The following is a 26,338-nucleotide window of genomic DNA, read 5'->3' on the forward strand; positions in this document are numbered from 1 at the left end:
CTTTTGTTGTAAGTTGAAATTAGCATACACATCCACTATTTTGTCAGATCTGGAGTGCGTTCGAGGTGGATGGACCCACCGGAACCAAACAAGACAGTGAGAGAAGAGAGTGTGTTTATTTGTTTCCCTTTTATGTTAGTCAATAAATAGAGAAAGTTACGGATTGATTAATTTTCCTGCTCTGTTCTGTTTCTATTTTTCAGAGTAAGTTAATTGTGTAAATTGTAACTAGTCTGATCCTCTCAATGACGAGTTGAAATTGCTCGCAAAAAGAAATGATAAATTTACAAGCTGATAGACTGCCGTCTCGAAAGGAAAAAAACGTCTCTTAATCTGATACAGGATATGGGGAGTACCGGCTACGCGATGATCAAAGTAAACATCAATTGTCAAACCTCGCGACGACATGTCAGACAAGGAGAAAACCGACTCGGGGAATCCAGGCAGTAACAGCTAACGCCTAAAAATTAACATTAGCGTAACCATTACTTGTTCCAAACCATAGAGCATTTCTCCTGCATGTTTGAGAGAAAAAAAACAACATAACATTTCAGAACGTATACAGGCACTGACGCAAATAATGAACAAATACATTTTTGGGCACCTGAGCACCAACAACTTAATTACGCTAAAATATGAACTAGTAAGAATCTCGACTGCACAGCGTCCTCAAGGGCAGCCACTTTGCCCAGAATCACCATGTCCACAATTTTCACGTCTACGCTACCTTCCACCCTCACGATGCCATCAGACCCATCAACTCCTATCAGTTTTCCCGTAACTCCACGCATGGAGCCATTCATTATCTTGAGCCTCTCGTTTTTATTCGGCCTGACGACCTCTAGCTCGTTTGGAGCAGCAATCACTTCCTCTCCGCTCTCCGAAGACCCAAGGGCGACAAGACATGATCCATCCTGGAAATCCAGATTCCAGAGAGTGAGCTCAACAAAGTTGGAGTAGATGAAAATATGGGGGAGACAAGTTTTAAATCCACCTGTACCGATGTAACTACGTACCAGGAAAACTTCCTTCACCACACCATTGGTGTCAGCATCACCTCCCCTCGAGACACTGACCAAAACATCTGGTAAAAGCCAGTTACCCTCGCCCTCGCCACCTGCAAGCATTTTGACAAGAAGAATTCAGACATGATTGATTGCTTTGATCCAACAAATCCGGATTGCAGAACGGACTTCGTTGCAAATGCAACAAGCCAACAATACAGAAGGATAAGGCTAACCTATTACGGGAGACATAATATTCATTCCAGCACTCCCTGGAGTCATTGGCTGGCCATCAGGAGTACCAGGCAAATAGGAGGAAGGATCTGGGGACATCGGTTGACCAATAGGTGTCGAAGGTACATACGGGCTTGCATCACCAATACCAGCTCCAGGGGCACTTGCGCACCCTGATCCAGGGGTGCAACTTCGGAAAAGAGAATCTGATAAAGCTTTTCTTACCTAGAGTCATTGAGTCATTATATACCTTATTCTATTATGGATTTTCCACGGTCTTATTTCTTTGATTCTTGCTCGAGCCGAATGATGAAAAATTCCCCTACTTTTGCCCCAAAAAATTCACTAGCAGGCTGGCTCGGGAACAGCCCTGAAAAAACACAGTAAGAGAGTCCAATCTCTGAAATATAGCATTTTTTCTCCTAACCTAAGTAGTAGTAGTAGTAGAAGGCTTAGTATCTGACTTGATCCAATAGAGTCAGAACACACAGTAGATCCAGATTCCACACCTTGCTGTGGACTGGGGAGAGACTCTAACCATGTTTCGGCTTGTGATCAATCCATAGATACCAATCGAAAATAAATAGACACTCAAAAAAAGTACATGCTCAAACATCATTAACTAACTCCTTATCAATCTCGATTCATTTCAATATGAGGACAAGAATTGTCAAAAGCAAGCAAGCACCTTTATGTGACCTAACAGGTTGAATTAACTCAGCGATTTTTCAGACCTTGCTGGCTCGGACTCTGCATGAACCATTTTTATAGGCTTGCAGCGAACATTATGTTTGGCCTTCTTGCTTTCAAATATAGGAGGCTTCCAATTAAGCTTCGGTAGATGGCTCGAAAGAGTTGGGACAGACTAGAAGCTTTGCTGTTTTTCTTCTTTAATAAGATAATAGCAATCTTGACTTACATCCGGTCAAGATCCCCGTGAAGGAATGCTGATTGAACATCGAGCTGATAAAGAGGGAGTACCATACCCAAGATACTCCATTAAAGGAAAGGTATGCTTGTTTGGTTTCTTTGGTCCGAGAACACACACCACAAACTCTCGCAGTCGATGAGGAAACGTTAGTAAAACGGCACAGCTTAGTCAGTTATTTTCTTTTGTCAGAGTGGATTCGGACCGCCACTTCTCTGAAATCATGGTTCTTGCCTCCCTCTCTCCTCCCTCCTTGGAGCTCGTCCATTCGGGCTTCCCAAAAAGCGAGCCCCGGCCCGGGCAGCATAGAATTGGGGGGGGGGGGGGGGACGGCCCTAATGTTGTGTTGGCCGGGTTGCGGGCGGATAAAAGCGGACGTGGGGACTCGGGTCGGGGCACAGCGTAACTAAGAGAGCCATTCCATTTAGTGCGAGACAGAATGGGCGGGCACAAGCGGTCTGGTGTCCGAGCCGATTGGTCAGATGACGACTACTGCACATATTATATTAGCCGCCTATCCCGGAATGGACTGGGATGGAATAGAAAGCCTTGCTTTGCTCTACCGAAGGATGACGCAAGGTTTTTCTAACAACAGTGTTCGGTTACCATATCTTTGAATGACAAAGGGCCCGGGAAGATGAACAAACCTGAAGTCTGCCGAAATCCATAAATCAGGATAAAACCAGTCCTCTTTCGGGAAAAGGAGCTCGTGGAGTTCCTGGCTGTAAAAAAAGGGAACAGAGATGCAAAAATGTAATCAGTTGCCAGCCAAAAGTTAAACGATCTCTAACGATAACAAACAAGCAAGAAGTGGCACACTAAACCTGGTAGGTTGGACTGCTTCCCCAGGTGGCCGGATCTCCATCTTCCCAGTTGTCCCTGTAAATAATTGGAACAGTCAGCAACCGACAACATATATAGATTACTGCCTACTAAACTTAAATTTTGAAATAGTCCCATGATCTTTCCAACAGAATTTCATCTTTCAGAAATAGGCCCTCGAATAGAATTTATATATTCTTGAGCTGATTTATACCTAGCTCAGGATCAGGTTCCAAGAAAATATGCATGGGTAACCAATTTATTCCACACACACAAAAAAAAGACAAACCTGGAAGGACTCATTGGCACCCAAGCTCGACTAGGCATAGGAGTTCGCATTCCATCACGAATCGGTGTCGCTGTAGAAATCATATAACTTGTTACCAAAGAAAAGAGAAGAAACAATACAGTGTTAAATGAAATGACAGGAATTATACATATACATCATTTAAACAGTTGTGTGTTTGGCATTTGAACAGGATAGCGTGGGTTCCCTTTGAAAATGGCACCAAGATGCATAAGTGCTTAATGATATCAGTTCAAGTGTTAGGCAACAACACAAGCAGTCGCCTCCATAGAGATTGAATAGCACAAAGCGGAACCTAAATAGCAGGCAACACAGTTTTTCTTCAAGGATTTCGTAGACATCACAAGTAAAACAAATAATCAAAGTAGGTACATGGAATTACAGTACTTCCCTATGCCATTTTTTAGGGAAAATACCGTTTAGTTTTCCTAACTCTGTAATAAACAAATACATGTAGAAGCCCAGAGAAAGTGATGCGAGTAGATTTCACCAAAAAATATTTCCATAGAACTACGAATTTCTAGTGCTTCTTAGCAACATATGTGAAGATGAAATTAACAGTCAAAGCACATCTTGCGAACCATAGCCATGTCCAAAACGATAAATGTTTTTGAAATTTAAGATTAAGTAGATTTGGTAATCTTAAATGAAGCATAACAAAGCATGTAAAACGCACCTCCAGGATCCCGCATCGGAGTCTGAACAGGATGTAGTGGCGTTCGAGATGGATGCATAGGTGTTTCACTGCCCCTTGAATAACGGGTTTCACTGCTAATACAACTCTTCACCAAATGAAACTAAACAGGTTATCCAAATATAAAAGACGAACAGGGAGGAAATTTACCGAAATGGTGTTGCAACAGCAGCTGTGTCACCAATATCCTCTCTCTTAACTATATATGCCCAGAAATATTAGAATTAAGCATAACAGAAACAGCAACAATAACACTGAAAATAAAGGCTCACCTGTGACAATTTTCATCAACGAATCAAGCTCTATGCGCACAAGTGCACCAGTCACTTCTTTAACACGGCCACGATATCCTTTGTATGGGCCAGATTTAATTTTGATACATCTATTCACCAGGGCATCATGCCCTCTGCCACCACCACCTCTCCTTCCAAACCTTCCACCAGCTGCATTACATAGGAAGGATGCATTATTGTATCAGCACAAGGTAAAGAAATTTAATGGATTTGCCAAAGTAATGCAGCGGATTAAAAAGGCCACTCTACCTCATAACAATGAGTATTCAAATTAAATAAATTCATACAATTCATGTGAGGTCCTCTTGGGGGGAGCCTTCTTGGAAACTGCAAAATCCTTGTTGGAGAGCTAAAAGCGCAAAGCTGTGGATCAGCTGTGTCCATAGCCTGCATGAGATAAGCAAATGCATGGTCAGACACAATATTTTAAAATTATCAATGCAGAAAAATTAAAATATATTAGCACATACATTCCTACGGTGGCTGCCTGTTGACCCCCCAACAAGGAGACAAGATTGTGCTTTTGCACAGATATATCCTGAATGTTCAAGGTAGTGGCGATCATAGATAAAAAATATACCTCTGTGTATGTGTTCCACAGGACCTTGCTTTCCCTGTTGTAATAACAAAAAAAAAATGAGAATAGGTATTGAGGTCACAAAGCAAGCAATTATGACACAAACAATTGAAACATACTAGATCATGTGTAGTTGGACACACCTTACATGCTCCTTCGATGACCCTCACAACATCCTTAGTTGACACAACATTACTGGACCGATCTTTCGCAGATGTGCGCCGATCAATCTTGTTTTTTTATTTCTCTCAGTTTCACAAGCACCAGTTCAGGTTTATCAGGCACTCCCATCAGAACCTAAATATATACTAAGGTCAATATAGTACATTAAACGTCAACAATCTATGATAAAAGATAGGCAGAATCTACACCTGAAATGCTTCACTTTCCACCCTTATAATGATACCAAATGATAAATTACTGAAGCATGAACAAGAGGAACAAGTTAGTCATAACCAGTTAAACATAATCAGGAAAAAGTATTGATTGCTAGCTAGTAATTTAAGAACAAGATCCTGCAATTCGTAATCACCAATTCTGGTAATCCCTGTGGTGACCTCAGACCTCTCCACAGCATGGTCCGCAAACACACGGATCTGCAGTCACACAGACAGTAGAAAGTAAAAGCATACTAAAAAAAATGTTTGCACTAAACATTTACTAACACATATCTGGACCATAAATAGCTCACATGTTCTTTAGTAGTGTCTGATAAAATGATCAAAACATGCCCTTCCACTTTAACAACCATGCCTTTCACACCTTGCACACCGGATATGACTTTTACATGGTCTCCAGGATTGAAATATTTGCAGAGATCTTTCTCGCTGAAGGCGAGTGTTTTCTGCAGTTACGACAAGATTTATCAGTTCCCTAGGTAAATTTTGATTCTAAGATTCTAATTAGATCGAATATAATATAGCAATTTCAGTTCGCAAGTAATTACTGGAAGCCCAGATAGTTTTGGTTGGATGTGAACGGTACCATCCTCCACTTTCTCAACAGAGCCCTTTAAATTCTTGAGATCACCTTTGATAACAATTACAGCATCACCTTTCATGAAGTGGTCCTTTTTCCTACTTGCAAACAGAATGGACAAGCTAGCCACATCCTCACTAATGTCATCACCAGGTTTTTTAAATTTCTCCAATCCATCAAATGATGGCTGAATATTCTGCGTGCTGATTGATTTTATAGAGAATGTCTTGTACAAGAAACCATCTTTGAACATTAAACCATCAACAACGTCAAAGTATTCCCCGGAATCTCTATTCCTCCTCCTGTCGACACGAATGTGCATCTCCCTATTTTCATTGGAGTTAGCAAATTGCTAATAACAGCAAAATAAAAAAATACAAAAAACTCTTGGATGATAAAGAGATGAAAAGGCACCTCGCCTCATCAACATTAAAGAACCTTGGTGGTGGAATGAACGACTTCTTCTTCACGACTTCATGCCCATCCTGAAAACACCAAATATTCATCAAGCAAAGCCATCCAACAAGCAAGCACAAGAACGAGCATGACAAAGATAAAGCACATTTTATCCAGAAGATAGGCTACGAATAAGAAAATTCTTTGATAGGTAAAAGGCCTACAATAACATTTTGAAACACTAGTGCAAGAAGACTAATCATCGGGGTTACAATTTCCTAGCTCCTTCCCAGCAAACAACATTATCTCGCACAAACCTTAAAAAAGGTTACTACGTTCGCATAAGATGCAATATCAGACATGTAGTATATGTTTTACTAAACAGTAACGAGTAGTACTCAGATTTATAGCAAGTAAGAATGAACTTACCAGTTTATTTGCCAACGCTTGTAAATCTATTCTAGGAATGAGCTTAACAGTAACCCTTTGGCGCACATTGTCAACATCAACAACCTGAAGGTAGACAAATCAAAATATGGAGAAGGTATGCTAGGACTGGAGGCAGCAAAGATGACCATACCTTAGCAAGATCACCCTTATATACACCAAGCTTCATCCGGACCCACGAGTCCCTTGAAACATCAACAGATTTGCTCTCAACAGAAAGGACATCAGCCATTTCCCTTATAGGAACCAAAGTTATTTTTGCTGAAGCGATGATGTTCCGCAAACCTTTGCAAGCCTGAAATTGAGTTTCACTTAAAACTCTATGTCAAAATGAATAAAAATATCAAGCGAAGCAAAGCTTACCTCCTTGACATGGGCTTCTTTCTCCGCTTCAATGTAAATGTAATTCTTTAGGTGTTCTAATGCAACAACGGATTTCATCTGGAGATCTGGTCTATCAATGAACTTTTGCATTAGACAAACAGCTGCCTCCCGCTCATGTCCGATCTGAAAGCATAATTAGATATTAGTGATGTTCAAATGTACAAAGAATAAATGGTGGAGCATATCTTAATTTTTATAGAACTTGCAGCTAGCCTACCACACATTTCACCATCCAAAGCTTTGGATCCTTCACTGATGGTAAGAAAGCTTGCTGTTCAACCTCGGTTACTTCCTCGTCATAATCAAAATGTGATGATGTTTCATATCTATTTTGTAGTCGCCTCACAAACTCTTGTATGTCATCTTCATCATCCGTCGTAGAGCTAGAATGAGGTATAGATCTCTTTCCAACATCATTGTCACCGGTGTCAATCCGAGTATCATCAATAAAGCCCGATAGAAGGCAAAGGTGCACCAGTCACAGCACTAACACACTTGATTCATTGCCCGTACTTTTCTCTTATGACGGTTCAACACAAAAATATCTATACTAAACTGCAACGTGAAAATTGTAGCAAACCCCAAAGGAAATGTAATGGTTTTATTTTATCACAGGAAGAAACAGCCACATCACTGCAATTTAGCAATCAATTTAGTATAACATTCAAACTGTCCAATTGAGCGCAATCCTTTTTTAAAACAAAAGAGTGACAATAGCAATAACAGAGTTAACAGATACTGCTGCCATAATGAATCACATATTCATGGTGGATATGATTCTCTGCATCATCATAATGGCAAAAGTTGTCTTGCACAGTACCACACTAGTATACTGTTAGTTGGATGTACCACTGCTTAAGTATCCCGTGGGTAGGCGTAGCCATAATGTCCAATTGACAAGATTTATGGAGCAGGAACTAAGCGCTTTCTTCCAGAAGATCTTAAATTCAATACAAAATCCCGGAATTAAATCCAAGTTTGCCTCTAAAGTTCGTTGAGGGTTCGCAGAAGAAAAAACAAATCCTCTGCATAAACCATCACTACGTAATTCAACTAAACCACCACAACCTTATGAAGCCTAGCCAATCACAAGTTTTACAACAACACATGATCAAACCAGAACCGAGGACACAATTAGATAATGCACCACGCTCACCATTTTGAACAGGATTGACAACTCCTAAATGTAATAGAAATTTAACAAACGATTCTATCAAGGTTCAAGTTAGTCTAGGTATTGGAAACGTCACCGATGGCCCAATGCAGGATAGCGCATAAAGGTAACGGGGTAAATTCGGTTAATTTCACAGTAACTTCCGTAAATTCGGATGTAGGGAGAATCAATCAAACGATCCTACCACGGTTGGGACCCGATCGATAGGACAATCAGCGGCTCACCTGGCTCGATTTCGTCATCAACGTCCTCTTCCCCATCGTCGTCGACCTGGGCCATGTCGTCGATCAGGAGCGACGACCGCCTCCTCTTGGAGCTACGTCCACGGCCGCCGCCCTCGTAATCCTCCTCCTCCTCCTCCTCCTCGTCCGCGTCCTCGTCCTCGCTGGCCGCGTCGTCGATGAAGCTCTCGACGCCACGCGACCGCTTCCCGCCCCTCCCCTCCTCCTCCTCCTCCTCACGGCTGCGGCGAGGCATTGTGGCGGCGGGGGCTAGGGTTTCGAGCCCTCCTCGCGGGTCGCGAAACGCGGCGGTGTTGGCGTGAACGCGGGCGCGGTGGCTGCGCGTGGCAGAACCCTCGGGAGTCGAGCCGAGGCCTCGGCGAAGTTGGGTGCCAAGGCGGGACGGGCAGGCGCTACGGTTGCCGGGAGAGAGGTATTTATCGGCGAGAACCGACTTGGAAGGCACAGCGTTGGGTTGGGTTTTTTAGGTTCCAGACAAGAACGCGGGGTGGTTTCCGTTGGGCCGGCCTTGCCCGTAGCACGTTACCTTGGGCTAGGCTAACTGGGTTGCTTCCACAATGTCGTCAAGTCCGGCCCAGTCGTCCTGGATACATCACGTCTGGTCCAGGCCGATCCGACCTTCGGCAGAACTTTTTATTTTTATATATTTTTAAATAAAAATGCAAATATATAAGTTTATTGTGAGAAATTACAAATCTAAACTTCTGTTAGACCTGTTGCCATTGCAACATGTCGCTATTTTAACGGACGACAGAAGTTAAGATTTACAATTTTTCAAAATAAACACATATATTTACAATTTTTTGATTTAAAAAATAAAAAAATCCGTTCGGCATATCCCACGGTGCACAACTGGATATGCCTCTAGATTTGACATTTGACACCGGATACGCCATGTGCAGGAACGCAGAGCTAAGGAATCAATCAAATTCTCTTTCTCCCGCGGAGACCAAACAACATTAAGATCATCCTTAACCATATTTCTTTCATTTTGTTTCTTTCTCGATTCTCTTTCCCGTTCTCATTCTATTTATTTTCTCTCATCTCCAACAGCTTACTTTCGAGGGGAATCGTGAAGAGAAAGGAAAGATAATACCGTCGTGAAGAGAACCATAAAGGAAAACCATTGGAGCGTTAAAGGAAACGAAAATCTCTTCACGATAAGATTTTGATCCTCGAAGGGAAACCGTTGGGCTAGCCTAACACGACAGTTCGAACCTTAATAACTCAGCTGTTTTTATTTTCTGCGTGCATAATTAAGATAAATAGAAGGTACAACAGTCCTAGGAGTCATCATGGATACTTCAATCATGTTGCTGTCGTTCTTTGAGGATGTTCGACCATGCTGTTTGGCATGCGGCTGAAAAGGCTCTATGCGTGTTGGCGTGCATTGAGGGAAGCATTGCTAACACGATGAGAAGGATCTATGCTCAAATCGAGCTGGTCACACCACTGGTGACACGCTGGATATAAGTTCGTAGCAGAACTGTCTCTGAAATCGGTGCGATGTTGTTGAAGCATTGCTTGAGGCCAGAGCACTTCCAACAATATAGATAGTTATTATTTGTAAGTGATGCTCATGTCATCGTCAATAGATAGCACCGTATAAAACGTCTCCAATAGTTTAACCAATATTATTAAATTATTAATGTATGCTCCTATGTAATAGGCAAAAAACATATAGGAGGGCCCGAGTACACTATCTAGCAATAATTAGTAGTTAACTTATTTATCATGGTGTTCTCTCTGTCACATAAGCAAAGCTCTTATGTGATGAGCTTAGACCATCACAATACTCCACATTGGCTTATGTATTAGACATTAAATATATATATCGAATATTTAACTATGATGTATATACATATAAGGAGTCTATCGTATATTGACAGGGTATGTCATGTGCATACTTAACAAATTCGTATATTATAGAACCAAATATACGGTATCTGATACGTCTAGAATCTATGATGTATATACTAGAAATGTCTCGATTGATTACCTAACTTGAGAAGACTAGTATTCATGACAGATCTATCTACTTGAACAGCAAGAAAAATGACTTCCTATGAATTGCGGGTGCATAGGAGACGGTACATCATACCTGTATAAGGCAGAGACCTAGGCCCCCGAGGCAAGCATCAAGACCTTAGCTCAGGAGAAAATCGGCGAGTTTAGCCCTAGGTTAGACTAGATCCGATCTACTTCCTGTAATAGATTAGCCATATTGTATGTACTTGAGTAAATATATACACATAATCATCTATACAGAATATAAAGTATTACTCCAACCGGAGGTCTGAACCTGTATACATCGCATGTATCACACTTTATGTTCGATCTTTGATCCACAAAGGTAACCCTGTTATTTCCGAACACATTGTCAAGAACAAATCATCGATAATTGGCGCGTCATGTAGGGGCCTTCTGCTTTTCATGATCGATTATGTCTCGAGTGCACATCGGCACCGGATTCTCCGACGTCAGCTTCTACGAATACTTTAGGTCAACAACGATCACCCTCGAATCACCCCTAGCCAGATCAGATGTCACATTTAGAACTATGATATTCCGTTAGAACCATCAAGGTGAACTGATCTGCACCGGTATTATCGAGTTCATGCCATTGGACATATACCGCGAGGTGGGATATCTCGAGTGGGACCCTAAGGAGCCTAATGTTCTCCAATGTATGGACACCAACAGCGATGAGGGTTGCGACGACGACTCAGCCGCCAGCTAGAGCAGCCGAACAGATTGATTCGTGTTCATGGCCACAGGAGTCGATATCCCACATGCTGACCCAATAGCGGTGGATCCAAACGCCGTGATAAACAATGGTACGGAAATTCTCGAGGATCCAGCAACGGTAGTCGCTACTCATGGTATTAGTGTCGCTAGCGATATATTGCCAGAGACATCTGCAAATGGAGCTTTAAGTGTCCCTAACACAACTCTCCATCGACGGACTGTAGGAGGTCTAGTCTTCAATGACAACTTTCGATGGGCACACCTCCACTGCCAGCGGCTCAAGCATCAAGGAACGATCTCCCTCAGAATAGCAATTGCGGAGCATTATCTTCTCGACCACAACCAAGTTTGGACAGTGATATTTTTAGCACTTCGGATGCTAATATCTAGGGATCTCATCTGATCCTAAGATCCCTTCCGGAGTTGGATCCAATGAATCCCTTAACCCCTATGGTTAATCAGGTCAAGACCATACTTGATGCAGCTTAGATTCAAGCTGCTCGAGCGAACAATCATAGAAACTCTACGCGCCCCAGCCAGCAAGGCGCCGGCTCGAGGAGTCACGGATGCGAGCATCCCCAAGTCGAGGGATCCCGGGCGGAAAGCTCAGGTGATCGAACTCGAGCACCACTTTGTGGGCCAAACCGTAACTGCCCTACCCATGGGCGCAGGAACTATGAAGACCTGAGGGATCGTATTTCTCACAATCAGCATGATCCACGTACAGTGATAGACAACTGTCATAAGGAACACTGCGAGGACGACCATCGTTATTACGATAGCAGATCTATAGGACAAGATAGTCGACATAACTCTCTGCTCGAAGGAACATGCGTGATAGTTCTCTCCCACCTCCTCCTGAAGAATTCGATGGAGGTTGCGAAGCTTTCGTCCATGAGCTAAGGTTGATACGGAGACCTGAGAAGTTCAAGGCTGCCCCAATCCAGAAGTATGATGGGAAGATCAACCCTAACGAGTGGTTCCAGATCTATACCATGGTTATTCGAGCAGCGGTCATCGACAACAAAGTAATGGCCAATTATCTACTGAACACGCTCGATGGACCTGTCAGATCTTGGTTTTTGAACCTGCCTCCTAACTCGATCTGATCGTGGACCGAGTTGAAGACATAGTTCATAGCCAACTTCCAAGACACATTCGAGCGCACAGGAATAGAGAACGATCTTCACCAACTAAACTAGGGTGAGAACAAATCACTCTGAGATTTCATTCGTCGGTTCAGTGACAAATGTAATACGATCCCAGATATCTCCAACGAGTTAGTAATCATCGCCTTCAAGTCAGGCGTTCGGGACATGTATCTTCTTAGGAAGATGGTTACTCGGAAGATCCACACAGTCAAATTCGAGTTGGCCTACAAGCATGCAAAACGAGAGAAAGCCCAGGTACACGTCAAGAACCCTCAATCTAGAAAGGACAATCCTAAGTCCTCGAAGAACGGGGGAAGAAGAACAAACCCGACGAATAAGCGCAAGGGTCAGATACGACTATAGTCGCGGTCGATAAGAGCAAGTCGCGCAATACTAAGGACAACAAAGGTCCGAGTCGATGTGGTGGGAAGTGGTGTCCTGTCCATCGGACCAGCCAACACGACTTCGACGAATGCCATATCATCAAAAGGAAGGTCGATGAAAAGCTCTAGGTCATTGTTGCTGAGTATAACAACAAACAGGCCAAGCCGAATATTAACAGTGACGAGCCCTAGTTACATGAGGCCAACCAAAGTCTAGCACACATTTTTGGAGGATCCGCCACGTATGAATCTAAGAGACAATACAAGGCGATCGAACGAGAGGGTCAATTTGGCTCTGACTGGGCCTACATGATACCTCAAGTGGTCAGAGGTTCCGATCACCTTCAATCAAGTTGATCATCCGGTTGTAATTCCATACCCTGGTCGATACCCGATCATGGTCCAACCGACTATCCTCAACATCAAAGTTTCTCGACCTTGGTTGACGCGTGTAATTCACTTAACCTCATCTTCGCTAAGCCCCTAGACAAGATGAGAGTTCAGAGGTCGGAGCTTAAGGTAGGAGTCGAGCCTTTCCATGGCATAACCCCAACTCATCAATCATGCCCTTGGACCAGATCTAGTTGCTAGTTAAATTTGGCATGGCCGACAACTTCTGTAAAGAGAAGCTTACCTTCGACGTCGTGGACTTCGAGACAGCATACAATGTGATCCTGGGCCGCCCAATGCTAGATAAATTTATGCCAGTGACGCACTATGCATACTCGACACTTAAGATCCCATGTCCCAAAGGGGTTATAACTGTCAGGGAAGATCAACGTGCAGCAGTCAAATGCGATGAGCAGAGCCTAGACATGGTCGACGCCTCATTCGAGCGGCAACCACATCTAAGGGCGTGGATTCCAAGCGTCAGAATCATCAAGTCATAGTTGAGATCAAGAACTCCAAGCTTGTAAGTCTTGTTGACACTTCCAAGTCCAACAATGCTGCCAAGGATGAGACCAACGATGGCATCGACAACAAAAAGACTGATTGTGGTGTCAAGGCAATGCCCCTCAACCTGTCTGAACCAGCCAAGATGGTTAAAGTTGGGGCTAACACTTCCAAGTTCAACAACGGTTAAGAACTCCAAGCTTGTAAGTCTTGCTTCCAAGTCCAATGATACCTTGACGTCACCATCAAGACGGTTAAGAACTCTAAGCTTGTAAGTTTTGATGACACGTCCAAGTCTAACGATGCCACCAAGGGAGACAAACGATGGCACCGATGAAAAAAAGATTGATGGTGGCATCAAAGCAATGTCCCTCAACTTGTCTGAACTAGCTAAGACGGTTAAGGTTGGGACTAACCTCGACTCTAAATAGGAATTCAAGCTCATCACTTTTCTTCGAGCAATCCAAGACGTGTTTATGTGGCAACCGTCTGATATGCTCGGAGTCCCTAGGGAGGGGATCGAGCATCGACTAGATGTTAAGCCCGACTCCAAACCTATGGTGCAGAAGCAGCAAAGCTTTACGGAGGTTAGGAAGCAAGCCATTAAGGAGGAGGTTCGCAAACTCCTAAATGTAGGCTTTATTCGAGAGGTTCGTCACTCTACATGGCTCGCAAATCCTGTCCTCGTCAAGAAAGCCAATGGCATGTGGAGAATGTGCGTCGACTTCACTGACCTCAATAAAGTATGTCCCAAGGATCCTTTCCCTCTTCCTCGTATCGACCGGATCATCGACTCCACGGTAGGTTGCGCATTACTATATTTCTAGATGCCTATTTAGGGTATCACCAAATCAGCATGAGAACAGAGGATAAGTAGAAAACTGTTTTTACCACACCTTTTGGTGTATTCTGCTATATAAAGATGTCTTTCAGTTTAAAAAACATTAGTGTTACTTATCAATGATGTATTCAGAACTGCTTACAACCCCTAATTGTGCGAGATGTAGAAGTGTATATCAATGATATTGTAGTCAAGTCCAGAAACGAAGATGCATTGATCGTCGATCTCAAGGAAACATCTGACACCCTCATAAAGTATCGTATGATGCTTAATCCTGAAAAATGCACGTTCGATGTTCTTTCCAACAAGCTTCTCGAGTTCTTGGTGTCAAGTCGAGGTATTGAGGCTAATCTGAGCAAAATTAAGGCTCTAACCAGATGTGGTCACCTCGAACACTGAAAAAAATTCAAAAATTAACATGATGCATTGCAGCTCTTAGTCGATTCATCTCTAGGATAGGCGAGTGAGGCATGCATTTCTTCAATCTGCTGAAGAAACACGACTGATTCGAGTGGACGGAAGAAGCGGAGCGCGCCTTTTAGGACATAAAAAAGAAGAGCTCTTTTTGTACATTGTAGCAAGTTGTAAGCATGGTTCTGGTGGTCGAACGGGAAACCCCGAGAAAAAGGCTAAGGTCCATAAACCTATTTACTATATGAGCAAAGTCCTACACGACGCTAAGCTACGATACCCACAAGTGCAAAAATTGTTATATGTTGATGTCTTCCCAGAAGCCATGATACTATTTTCAAGCGCGCAAGATCACCATCGTGATGACGTATCCATTGAAGAATGTAATACGCAATAGGAAGGCTACTAGACGAATCGCGCAATGAGTGGTCGAGTCCAATGAGTTCGACATAGTATATATACCACACACAAGTGTGAAGTCAGGAGTACTAGCGGAATTAACCGTCGAATGGACAAGCATTGAAGAAACAAGACCAAGTGTGGCCAAAGACCACTGGACGCTCTTTTTCGATGGATCTCTCACGCTTCAAGGCTCGGGGCTGGTATTGTACTTAAATCTCCAAGGGGCGATAAACTCATGTACGTTGTTCAATTACATTTTAAAGCTTCTAATAATGTAGTAGAATATGAGGGACTGGTAAACAGGCTCCACATAGCTGAATCACTTGGAATCGGATGATTTATCATGAAAGAGGACTCACAGCTAGTCGTAAACCAAGAATAAAAGTAGTACCAGTGCTCGGACGATAACATGAAAGCTTACCTAAACAAGGTGCAAAAGCTCGAGCAAAAGTTCAAAGGGTTAGAAGTAACAAACATCAGGCGGAGCGACAACTCCGGTGCGGATGAACTTGCTAGACTCGCTTCTTCCTGAGCTCCGGTACCCATAGGTGTCTTCATTGAGAAACTTCTCAAACCATCTATCCCGACAGTTCAGTGAACGGATGCTATCCAACTTGACCAGCAATCTGGTCCAGTCAACATGGCAGAACCCGCAGACACGGATGCTGAACTACTCGAACGCGAAATGACTTGCATGATTTTGTACCAAGTCTATCTCGAAGGTTGAGACATCCCTGATGATGATGCGTCTGCAGAGAAAAATGCTCATAAGTCCAGGCTCTATGCTTTGGTAAATGACAAGCTTTACCGAAAGGGGAGTAACAAAATCTTGATGAAGTGCATAACATAGGAAGAGAACAATAAAATATTACTCGATATCCATAGAGGCATGTGTGGTAATCATGCGTTTTACATCACCTTGGTCGAAAAAGCTTTTTGACAAGAATTGTATTAGCTGACTGCCTTCCAGAATGCTTTCGAGCTGGTCAAAAAGTGCGAGAACTGCAATTTTTGGAATGCAGACCACTCGATCGGTCCAAGCTCTGCAAATAAACTCCACTTTCTTGGCTTTTCTCTATCTGGGGCTTAGATATTTTGGGACCATTTTAAATGACCCAAGGTGGTTATAAGTTCCTATTTGTGGTTATCAACATGTTCACTAAGGGGATCGAGGCCGAACCCGTGGGAATATAACCACCGAAACGGCTAAGAAGTTCATGAGGAGCATAATTATTCGATTCGGTATTTCTCATCGGATAATTACAGATAATGGTAGCCAGTTCAGAGGTGGGACCTTCACTGCGTTTTTTGTGAAGAATATAGCTTCAAAACCTGTTTTGCCTTAGTAGCTCACCCACAAAGTGACGGTCAAGTTGAGTGTGCTAATGGTATAGTCTTGCAAGACATCAAAACTCGGGTCTTCAACAGGCTAAAGGCTTACTCGAAATGCTGGGTGAAAGAACTTCCCTCGGTATTATGGACCTTTCGTACTTCGACTAACAAGACCATCGATGAAACTATGTTCTTCTTAGTTTATGGAGCAGATGTAGTGCTCCTGACTGAGTTGCAATTCGGATCATCGCGAGTGAAAAGTTACTCGAAGGAAGGGTAAAAGCAGTTACGAGCAGACGTTATCAATTTACTCAAGGAGTATTGTGATCAAGCATCTATTCGAGCGGCTAAGTATCAACAAGTATTGCGTAGGTATCATAGTTGAAAGATCCAGCCCAGAAAAATCACTGTTGGGGATCTTATTCTATGAAAGATGCAGAAACAGGATAGACGTCATAAGTTATCACCTAAGTGCGAAGGACCCTATATAGTGGTCGAGGTTACCCAACCTGAATCAGTGCAGCTGTCTACTTTAAACTGTGAGATACTCGAACACCCATGGAATATCGACCAAGTTTGAAAGTTTCATTCATCGAAAAGGTAAATTGCAGGTAAGTCAGTTACATTTGATTCAATTAACTACTCGATTAAATACCTTTTCTTTTCCGTCTAACCTGCTTGACTAGTGCAAAGTTGATATAAAGTATTCACCTAGCTCTTGCAAACATTACAGGTTCTACTCCCTCTTGAATGAGTCAAGGAACCTTCTATACTCATCCCCGAGTGGTAGCTGATCGCGCTAAGGACCGGACACCGGCTAGCGTAAGGGCTAGGGAGAGTGGCCGAGGTAAAGACCCTGCTGGAGTTGTTGACCGACATTGATGATGCCGAGTGTCCCTCTGCAGTGCGAAAAGATGATCTGGCGGTTATCGATGGAGAAGATGACCGCACTTTCTCTACCACTGGAGGTTTGGGGGTTCCATCGCCGAAGACCTTGTCGGTGACCTGGTTGATGATCTCATCAAGATCACCACCATCTTCATCTCCCTCCTGCGTGGCTCATGTTGCCGACTCCTGTGTCGCTTGTTTCGCGGCGTCGACGTTAAGGACATACCAAAGGTGGTGGGTGAAAGATCTACAACTTTCGACGTACATTCCATTCTTTATCCTCATAGGCCTTTCGATCGATTCCTCCTCGTTAGAAGAAATAATGATGACTACTGGAGGAACCATGGTGAGGGTCCTTGGGGGTGAGAAATCATATCTCTTCACTTTCTAGACCGGGTTTGGGAGATGACGATGGAGTGAAGGCTATAACTTCAAGCTCTACGAGTTCTACTGGGCGTGTAGGGAGAAAGAAAGGAGACTGGGTGAAAAACCAACGACCTTACTTTTCTCTCTATTTATAGTCATGAAAATAGGTCGCATTGTACATGCGAAGGTATCAACATCCGATATCGCTGTGCATGAAAGTGAGGTCGCCTCGGTGCGTGGTTCAGTTTGGTGGACGGGGAGCGCTCTCCGCCACGCGCGATAGAGAGACCGAGGGCGAGGCCCACCGTTGGTGACACGCCGACCAACGACTACGACGAGAGGACGAAGATGAGGTGTTTGGAGAGGGGGTTGATAGCGTTTTGAGAGCCAGAGGCGTTCCTCAAAAGTAGAGAGTCAGAGAGGTATTTTTAGGCTCTAAGGATAGAAAGTGGGATAGAAAGGCTATTAAATACGAGTTTTAATAAAAACCCTTATATTTGACTATAAGAAACTATTTAAAAAATCTTTTAGAGATACTCTAATTAGATCCACGATCAATGATTCCTTCTGAACAAGAGTAGCATGTGCACGCCAATAATTTCGCCCGCAACAAATCCAATACACGATGCTGGAGGATCACGCGCACGCCGTTCCGTCGACTTGCGTGCCCCCCTGGTATTCCGAACACCACGCACCCACGTCCTCTGCCGAAACTCCCATCTCGAAACGGTTACGACACGAGTCAAGATATCAGAACCTGCACACTGATGACTTCAGGGCTCGAAGACGCATACGATCCCGGACTGCCAACAGCGGATTTATATCACTTCCCGTCGATCCATCTATTGTTACTGACAGGTGGTCACCACGCAAATGGACCCACACGTCACTGGCTCAGCAGCAGAGCACGTAGCTTCCCTTTGCTTCAGACGCGCGGCAAGCACATATGCCAAACGAGATGACGACAGTGTGGAGGCGCAACACGCTGTCTTGTGGGGCGGACGAGCATTCTCCCCGGGCCCACCAGCAGCAAAGCGGGCCCACGTCGAACGCACCCGCCTCCGTTAAGAAATCGGAGCACCCTGACACGTAGGACCCACGCAACCGTCCCCACATGTCATGAGTAGCAAAATATCCGAACCGCCTCGGGCGCAGTTACCCAAAGCAAAGCGAAGGTTGCCACGGCCGCACCGTATATCTCTGACGGCCGCGCAAGCCGTAGGTTGTTGGCTGCCTGCCTTCTCCCGCGGGGGCGCCGTGTCGCGATCGGGTCGCCGCCTCCGGTCTCCTACCTTCCGCGGCCCCGGCGGAGCACCTGACCGCGCGGTGGAAACCGAGGTGGTGGTGTCTAGGGAGCCATTGGTGACTGGTGCCGCTCGCGTAGGAGGTGGGGGGAAGGGAAACGGGAGGCCGGCGGTCTCTTTACCGCCCGCGCGCGGGCATTTACTCCGGGGTCTGGGCTCTGGTCACCTTGGCATGCGAATAAGCACGACGCCATGGGAGGACGCCGCTGACCTCGATGCAGGTATTTGATGAGGAACCTATCCGTTTTTGCTCGATTCGCCTTTGGATTTGGAGTCTCCGGCGTCTGATCTGCCGTTTGACTCGGAAATTTGGCGTTTCTCAGGGTGGGGAAGGACGACGTGGTGGCGAGATGGTGCGGCGCGGCGAGAAGCGGCATTTCTTCCCGCTTACCAGCTTGCAAATCGGGTAAGTTTTCTGGTGGTTTGGTCCCGTGTACAGGAATTTTTTCCGTGCGATTGTTGCTCGTTTGACCCCAATGTGACTGCCGGCTGCCGGCGACGTGTTGGTGCGTTGGAATGGAATGGCGTGTGGTTGCCGATTTTTTCTCGCAAATCGAGCTGCTTTACAACATTGACAAGTTCGCAATGTGGTGTCGTTTTGATGTAGTGGGATATGTTGTTTGTGTGGATAATATTACATGACATGGAAGAGCAAAATTCAGTGAGGGATATAGGTGCACGCAATTCATAATTTGTTCTTTTTAAAATGCAATTTATCACTAGTTCTGGCAGTGAAACTGGCATGAACCTCAAAGAAAGCACTTGCTTGTCTGTATTGGTTGGAGAAGAAAATTCTAACATACTGTTTTCGGAACTATCACAAACGGGGAGTGGGTTGTTGAATTGTCTTCTCTAAATGTTTTTCCTGCTAAATACTTCAATGGGATTCCACTGTTATGGCAGTTACCAGGCAGTCATATGAAAAGGAAATCCACTGTTGGAAATATTGCTATTTGAGGTAACAGATGATCAAAATTTTCTACCAAAGACTGAAGTGTAAAGGTATAGGATCAACACTGCACTGGAGCCGTCCAATATCTCAACATGTACATCCACGGAATTTATTAGTAGTAAAACTCATATGCAATCCCATGATCCCAGCGAAATCCCCCTTGGCGTCTAAGTTGCATGTCATCTTCCTTCCCGTAGATTGATCAGCATTTGCATTTTGTGCATATCCGAAACTTTCATTTCTTTCATTCATATTTGACCTTGAGAGCTCCAGACTGAAGGACAGAATGTTTGAAAAGATTTCCGGTTCAAGATATCTTCACAATTGACTGTTTTGATATGCTTTTCCCCATCTTGCGCCAGTGTTAACAAACGAGAATTAATGCTGTGATTGTGATCCCTTCAAAAGTATGCTCATGGATCTGCATGTTGTAGAAAACCGCGCACAACGGTGCCCTTAACCATTTTGCAGTTTCATTTACATCTTTAGTTTTTGGGTCTTGATATCTCAATGATTATTTTTGTCATCTGCTACTGTTTATCCTAGCTCGTGCATTCTAGAATCTGTTTTTGGCACACAATTTTCACATTCATCTGGTGACCCGTCGATATATGTATGCAATAGTAAATTTTGATTTCCATCTGTAATGAACTCCTTCATCAGATACAACTAAACAAATTTTGCTTTATTTTTATATGCAGGGATTTACAGTCATATCTTGCAGAACTGACTATATTTTTGTGCCCTGATACCAAGAAGTTTTTTATATTGCTCGACAACCGCCCATGGTTGCTAGATCAAGACACAAAACCTGCTCACCTATGGCAGCTGATGGTTACCAAGGTCCTTTTTTACTGCTTTATGCACCCCTTTGCCTATGGCATTATCTCTTTCTTGCTTAAATTTCACCGCATCACACTGTTACAAACTGATTCATGCTAATTTGTGCCCCAGTCGAGACTTTCCCCTTTCGCGAACACTAGAACTAGGAGGAAGCAAGATGAGACTGGTGTAAAGCTTGTATTCTCAGAAGGCCCAATATCTGCTCCCCATTTGTGGAATAAATCTTCAAGATGGTATTCCTTGATCGATGAGGCCATGCGGGAAAAGAAGCTTCAAGTAAATAAGTTGAAAGATTCTCGCCTACTGAACAGGGAGCTGCATCAAACTTTATATGGTTTTATCATTTTTGAGGTAGATTGGGCTGATGTGCGTGGCATCAACTATTTGAATGAACTTCAGGTGCTGTGTATTAATGTTGATAATCATACACTTAGGGATGGCATAGATGACTTTAAAGGGAAGGCACATACTCATTTCTTTTGGTATCATTGTAGACTGATACATCAATGGCTGTGGAATCTAAAATAATGAAGAGATGGGAATTTGAAAGTGTCAATCAAGCTTCATCACTAATCACTTCTTGGTTCTCAGGAAATCACTCTGAATGCCAGCTCTTACAAGACTACCTGAACGGCATCTCTTCTGACGGTAAAGACATGAATGATTATCCATCTCTTCTTCATAGCTTCTAGTTGCAAACCACTTATATGCTTACTGTACAGGTGATGTGTTTTATGATGCTCAGCACGATTTCTTAACACCTGAATGGGACAACGAGAGTTTAGCTAGTGATAATGATGATTCTGGTCATGTTCAATGCATCAGAGAGTCATCAAGTACCGCAGGCTCATCTTACACACCACCACCTTGCTCTGGACCTTACAAGAGGAGAAAAATAACAAAATCTGATGCCGGAAGTAGTATGTCTGAAGAATCATACTCAGAAATTGTGACCTCACCAAGATATTCATCATCGTTATGTTCATCATGTGGCAGTGATAATGAGAGTGCTAAGCTGCTGTTGGAGCCTACTACATATACGGATGTACTGATCTGTTTCCGCTTCAATGATCATGACCTCCCATTCAGACTGAAAGAAGCTATACTATCTGATGTGAGACTGTTAACCTTACTTGAGTATGGCCTTCCTTCATGGGTCATCTTTCTTCAGTCATATCCAGTGTTCTGCAAGATATATCGCCCATGGATGTGCCCTCTCGCCAGAGCATTGTATGTCTTGATGTCAATAATTACTGTTCTTATAGGATTTTATGATCTCTACAAGAATGTCCCCATGTTGAAGGCAACTGCCTCAAGATTGTTTGGCCCTTTATTTGATTGGATAGAAACGTGGGAAATGATATCAAGACTTAAGTATCTGGGAACTATGCTTTTTCTGCATAATTTCCAGCTGGCTTTTACATGGTCTCTTAAGATTGTGAATGCTGCTAAGTCTGCTCTTAGTGTTCTGACAAAGCCAATTTTGGGACCAATTTTGGAGTTTTTTGAATTTACCCTGCCAATGTGGAGCCTTTGTGCCGAGGCAGCAGGATATCTGAGTTCAGTTGTCATGGCATCACTGGAGACATCATGGAGTGTAGTTATCGGTACAGTGCAGATGATTATCTGGCCATTTTGGTTTATCTTCAGTACTATGCTTCACATTGGTATGATTGATGTAACCTCTCACATCATCTATTTTCATTTCCTCTATGTTTTGATTCTGATGCCTTTCTATATTTTTTTGTTCACACCAGTAAATTCAATTCTGTACCCTGTAATTTGGCTCCTTGGAGAAATACTAGTTGCACCTTTCCGACTTGTTGTTGGGCTATTAAGTTTTGTAGCAGACCTTTTTGTTGATATTGTCAGTGTTCTAAGGCAGACCTGGTCAACATTAAGTGCATTATATCAAGTTGGATCTGTACCCAGCTCACCTGGGCTTACTGAAACTAGCATTTGGGGTTCACTCTGGAAAGATCTTCTATATCAGGTTTCAGAATTTTTTTGACATGACCAAAAAAATACATTAAAATATCTGTGAAACTTACTTTGACTCTTTTCAGATTTTCCGTGCAATCCGGAGCATTTTGTACGGTTTTGTTGCCTTCTTTTCAACATGTAATAGGCACCGGCTCAGGTAATTTTGCATCCCACATCTATGCAGTGCTACAGTTTAGTAAGATCAGAAAAATATTAAATGATAAAGAATCATCAGTTTTACTGTTATTGCCAAATTTGTCCTTCAAAATGCCTTGTATTTTGTGTCAATTTGTGCAGACTTGGCTGTTTAAGGCTATCTCCAGCAAACACTCTAAAAATTCATCCCAATACTATTACAGCATCCCCTAACACAATTACAATACTCTCTATTTTTTTCATTTCCAACAGTTACCCTTTTTCCTACCTTATATTACTTTATATCTCTTTTTCGGTCCACAGTCATCTTCTGTGAAAAGTATTGCCGTAGCTCCATTCCGTCCACAAATATGCCGTTCCTCTGTCCCTGCCGATTCGATCCCGCATCATTGTAGCACCGAAAACAACATCTGCAGTAGGTCGGATGCGGGGCAAGATCGATCGGCAAAATCACTGTAGCACCGGAAAGCAACTCCTCTGGAGTTGGCCTAAGTGACTTTTCCCCTTCTGTACCACGGTTAAGTGGCCCAAAAGGAATTACAAAATCATGTTTCTCCTGAAGTTAGCTTCCATTGTAACTTCTATAATGCTAGGTGCTAACCACTACTGCATGCTGCAGCATTTACAATCACATTCAAGTATTTCTCCAACGCCTATCGCATGTCTTAACGGGTGCACGACATACCACCTCTCGTGATGTAGCTCGGAAGTATCCCAGTCATAATCATCCTGTAAGTACTTCTGACATTCTATGCTTCAACAGACTCTTGCTCTTGTGTTTATTCAAGAATGTTCATGATAAAAGAGCATGAAGTCACCTCAGAATTGGCATTATTCATATTTATTGTGATAACCCAAGACACTCCTTTCCATTTAAGTCTATAGTTTCTTCCAAAATAAGAAAATTATTTAGTAACGATATCATGCTGGTTTGAATTACTCTAGAATCACGATCAGGCTGTATAAGCAAGTTTGACTGTGAATCACGATCAGGCTGTATAAGCAAGTTTGACTGTAGTTTTACGCACATGTAGTATGAAATAAAAATTCAGCCAGATTCCTTCTCTACTGTAACATGGATTGTTACTTAAATGCTTGTATATTCTATCATCTCCATTCTAAATAAAAGCTAGAGATGGATTGGCATTTGTATTTTCTCTATCGACTTTTCTTTTTCTTTTGTTTCACATTTGTAAATGTGTTTGTGGTATGTTTTTTGTGCAGAGAAGGAAAACTAAGATGGGATAACAGTGGATTTAGCTGGCAGGTTAACATTAGCAAGTAACAAGCTAATTCAGGGTAAATCCTTTAGAAGGCAAAAAAGATTACAGTATAAGCCAAAAAAAATATGGAGACAGAGATAGAACAATCAGTAGCTAGTAAAATTTCTACTCGGTCGGGCCTTCATAACAAGATGACAATGGAAGAATCATGTACATGACTCGTACTTCAACGCTGAAAGTTTCGTTACATAGCTCTAACCAGCTGTTTCTTTTTGTACCGAGTACCGGCAAGCAGTGAAGCAAAACACTACAACTGTACATACGCGGATCTTTTTACTGTTGTTCGTTGTACATTAGCTTGTAAAGTAGGCTTGTGCATATCCTCCTGTAATGTTCCTCTGAACAACAATTTTGTAATGTATGTATGTCTCGAGTATGTGTTCAATGTTCAGCTTCCTTGACAAAGATGTGCAATTCTTTCATCTTATACTGATCTGGCACACAGCAGCATTATTATTGTACATGTGAAATTGGCACTAGCAGTCTAGCAGACTCTGCATATTCCAGAAGTCCTTTCTGTTATTCATCGGTATGTCAGTCTGTCATTGTCACTTTCATCTCCTAGGCTCCCAGCATCACACATGAACCTATTCTCCAATTCGTCCTCTGCACTACTTGGCCTTCTTCCACTTCAGTGTTACCATTGCCACAATATGAAAGAGACGGGAATCTGGAGGAGTGAGTTGTTTTAAATCAGCTAGCTCAGCTTGATCACTTTATCATTTCCCTTTACCCAGATATCGTCGATTCTTCTTCTGCGTCATGTATCGCCCAGCTGCACATAGTCATGGGCATGCTGCGTGCTGCGGCATCACCCACGGGCATGTGGGGTTAGTAGACTGATCCGTGTGTGCAACAGTGCCAGATCTAGGCTTGATTCCCCATTTTTTAGCCTGGTGGTGATGAGGGGAAACACACAGTTTCACCTCTGAGAGATATTTGAACGAAAATCTTTTAGTGAACCCTGAATGCCAATGCCTGATAATTTTGCATTTTTATCAAGAGATGTCGCGTGAAAATCTGTTGCCGTTAATTTTTCTGAAGGCAGTATAACCAGCTGCATTGTAAATAGAAAGTCTCAGATTTGTGGTACGTCTTCGTCTAAGAGTCAGAATCTGTTGATCTAATAGGGTGCTAAGGTCTTGTTTGTCTTCGTCTAAGAGTTTAAATCATAGTATGAATTATGAGATTTTGCAATATAACGTGAATCGTAAATTGTAAGAATCAGCTTTATATGATGACTGTTTATTTTTGTTTTGGCTTTTAAGGGCTAGAATCTATGACCAGAACAAAACAAGCGCGACCTAAATAAGAGGGCTGAGCTAATGTCCTGGCTTTCCAATCGGGTCATGAGTGACAAACAGAGTGGGAGCTCACTGCACTGCAATGTGACTGTGAGAGGTACTGAGGTGTCCACTGCGCAATAAAGCTTGGGTTCACATGAACACACTCTCTCGACCCTTCATGGTTGTCGCACTGCTGCCCCCGATCGAGCCGCAGGCGCAGTACATAATCTAAGCATCAATCATCGATCAGGGTGGTCCCAGGATGACGCAGAGTGACCGAGAATGCTCGCATTTTACCCTCCCCGACCTAATTTTCCGCGCAAGAGAGTGAAATCTCCAATCACACCGACAGAAATGCCGCAGAGACTGAAATGCTCTAGATTATGGGTGACACTGATGATGTTGGAGTTGTGATCAGAATCACCATGCCACGTACATCTGCGGCACTGAGTACTGAGCGGCAGCGCGAGGGGTTTGATATCTTTTTTTCTCGAACTGAGTGGCTTGTTCTTGGACGAGTGAGTGACAGGTCATGTGTGACGAAGCTTAACGCCATCAATCCCGTGCAATGATGTATAACACCATGCACATGCAGGAATGATAATCGTTTATTTAATCCGGAGTTACTGGACTCG

At 43.2% G+C, this 26,338-nt stretch overlaps 1 protein-coding gene and 1 pseudogene across 2 annotated transcripts; one reads left to right on the forward strand and one right to left on the reverse strand.

Annotated features, from left to right (window-relative positions):
* Positions 1–593: 593 nt before the first annotated feature.
* On the reverse strand, positions 594–8,715 carry LOC133920787 (putative transcription elongation factor SPT5 homolog 1; annotated as a pseudogene).
* A 10,356-nt stretch (positions 8,716–19,071) lies between these two features.
* On the forward strand, positions 19,072–24,844 carry LOC133921116 (uncharacterized). Of its 2 annotated transcripts, XM_062365869.1 has the most exons (10): positions 19,073–19,421; positions 19,524–19,606; positions 20,854–20,995; positions 21,107–21,394; positions 21,490–21,643; positions 21,718–22,662; positions 22,753–22,988; positions 23,062–23,135; positions 23,754–23,865; positions 24,359–24,844. In XM_062365869.1, the coding sequence occupies exons 1-10, from the start codon at positions 19,416–19,418 to the stop codon at positions 24,380–24,382; spliced, it is 2,064 nt and encodes a 687-aa protein (XP_062221853.1). In that variant the 5' UTR covers positions 19,073–19,415; the 3' UTR covers positions 24,383–24,844. The 2 variants fall into 2 exon arrangements, with proteins under 2 accessions (XP_062221852.1, XP_062221853.1); XM_062365868.1 differs by having other exon boundaries at positions 19,072–19,421; positions 21,718–22,988.
* Positions 24,845–26,338: the final 1,494 nt, after the last annotated feature.

This window comes from Phragmites australis, chromosome 6, assembly GCF_958298935.1.
Source record: "Phragmites australis chromosome 6, lpPhrAust1.1, whole genome shotgun sequence".
NCBI classification, from domain to species: Eukaryota; Viridiplantae; Streptophyta; class Magnoliopsida; order Poales; family Poaceae; genus Phragmites; species Phragmites australis.

Bases quoted from the DNA above. Each gene is read 5' to 3' on its own strand.
- LOC133921116 (XM_062365868.1), top strand. The intron at 22,989-23,061 runs GTTTCAGAATTT...GACTCTTTTCAG, and splicing joins GGAAAGATCTTCTATATCAG to ATTTTCCGTGCAATCCGGAG. The intron at 23,866-24,358 runs GTAAGTACTTCT...TTTTTTGTGCAG, and splicing joins ATCCCAGTCATAATCATCCT to AGAAGGAAAACTAAGATGGG.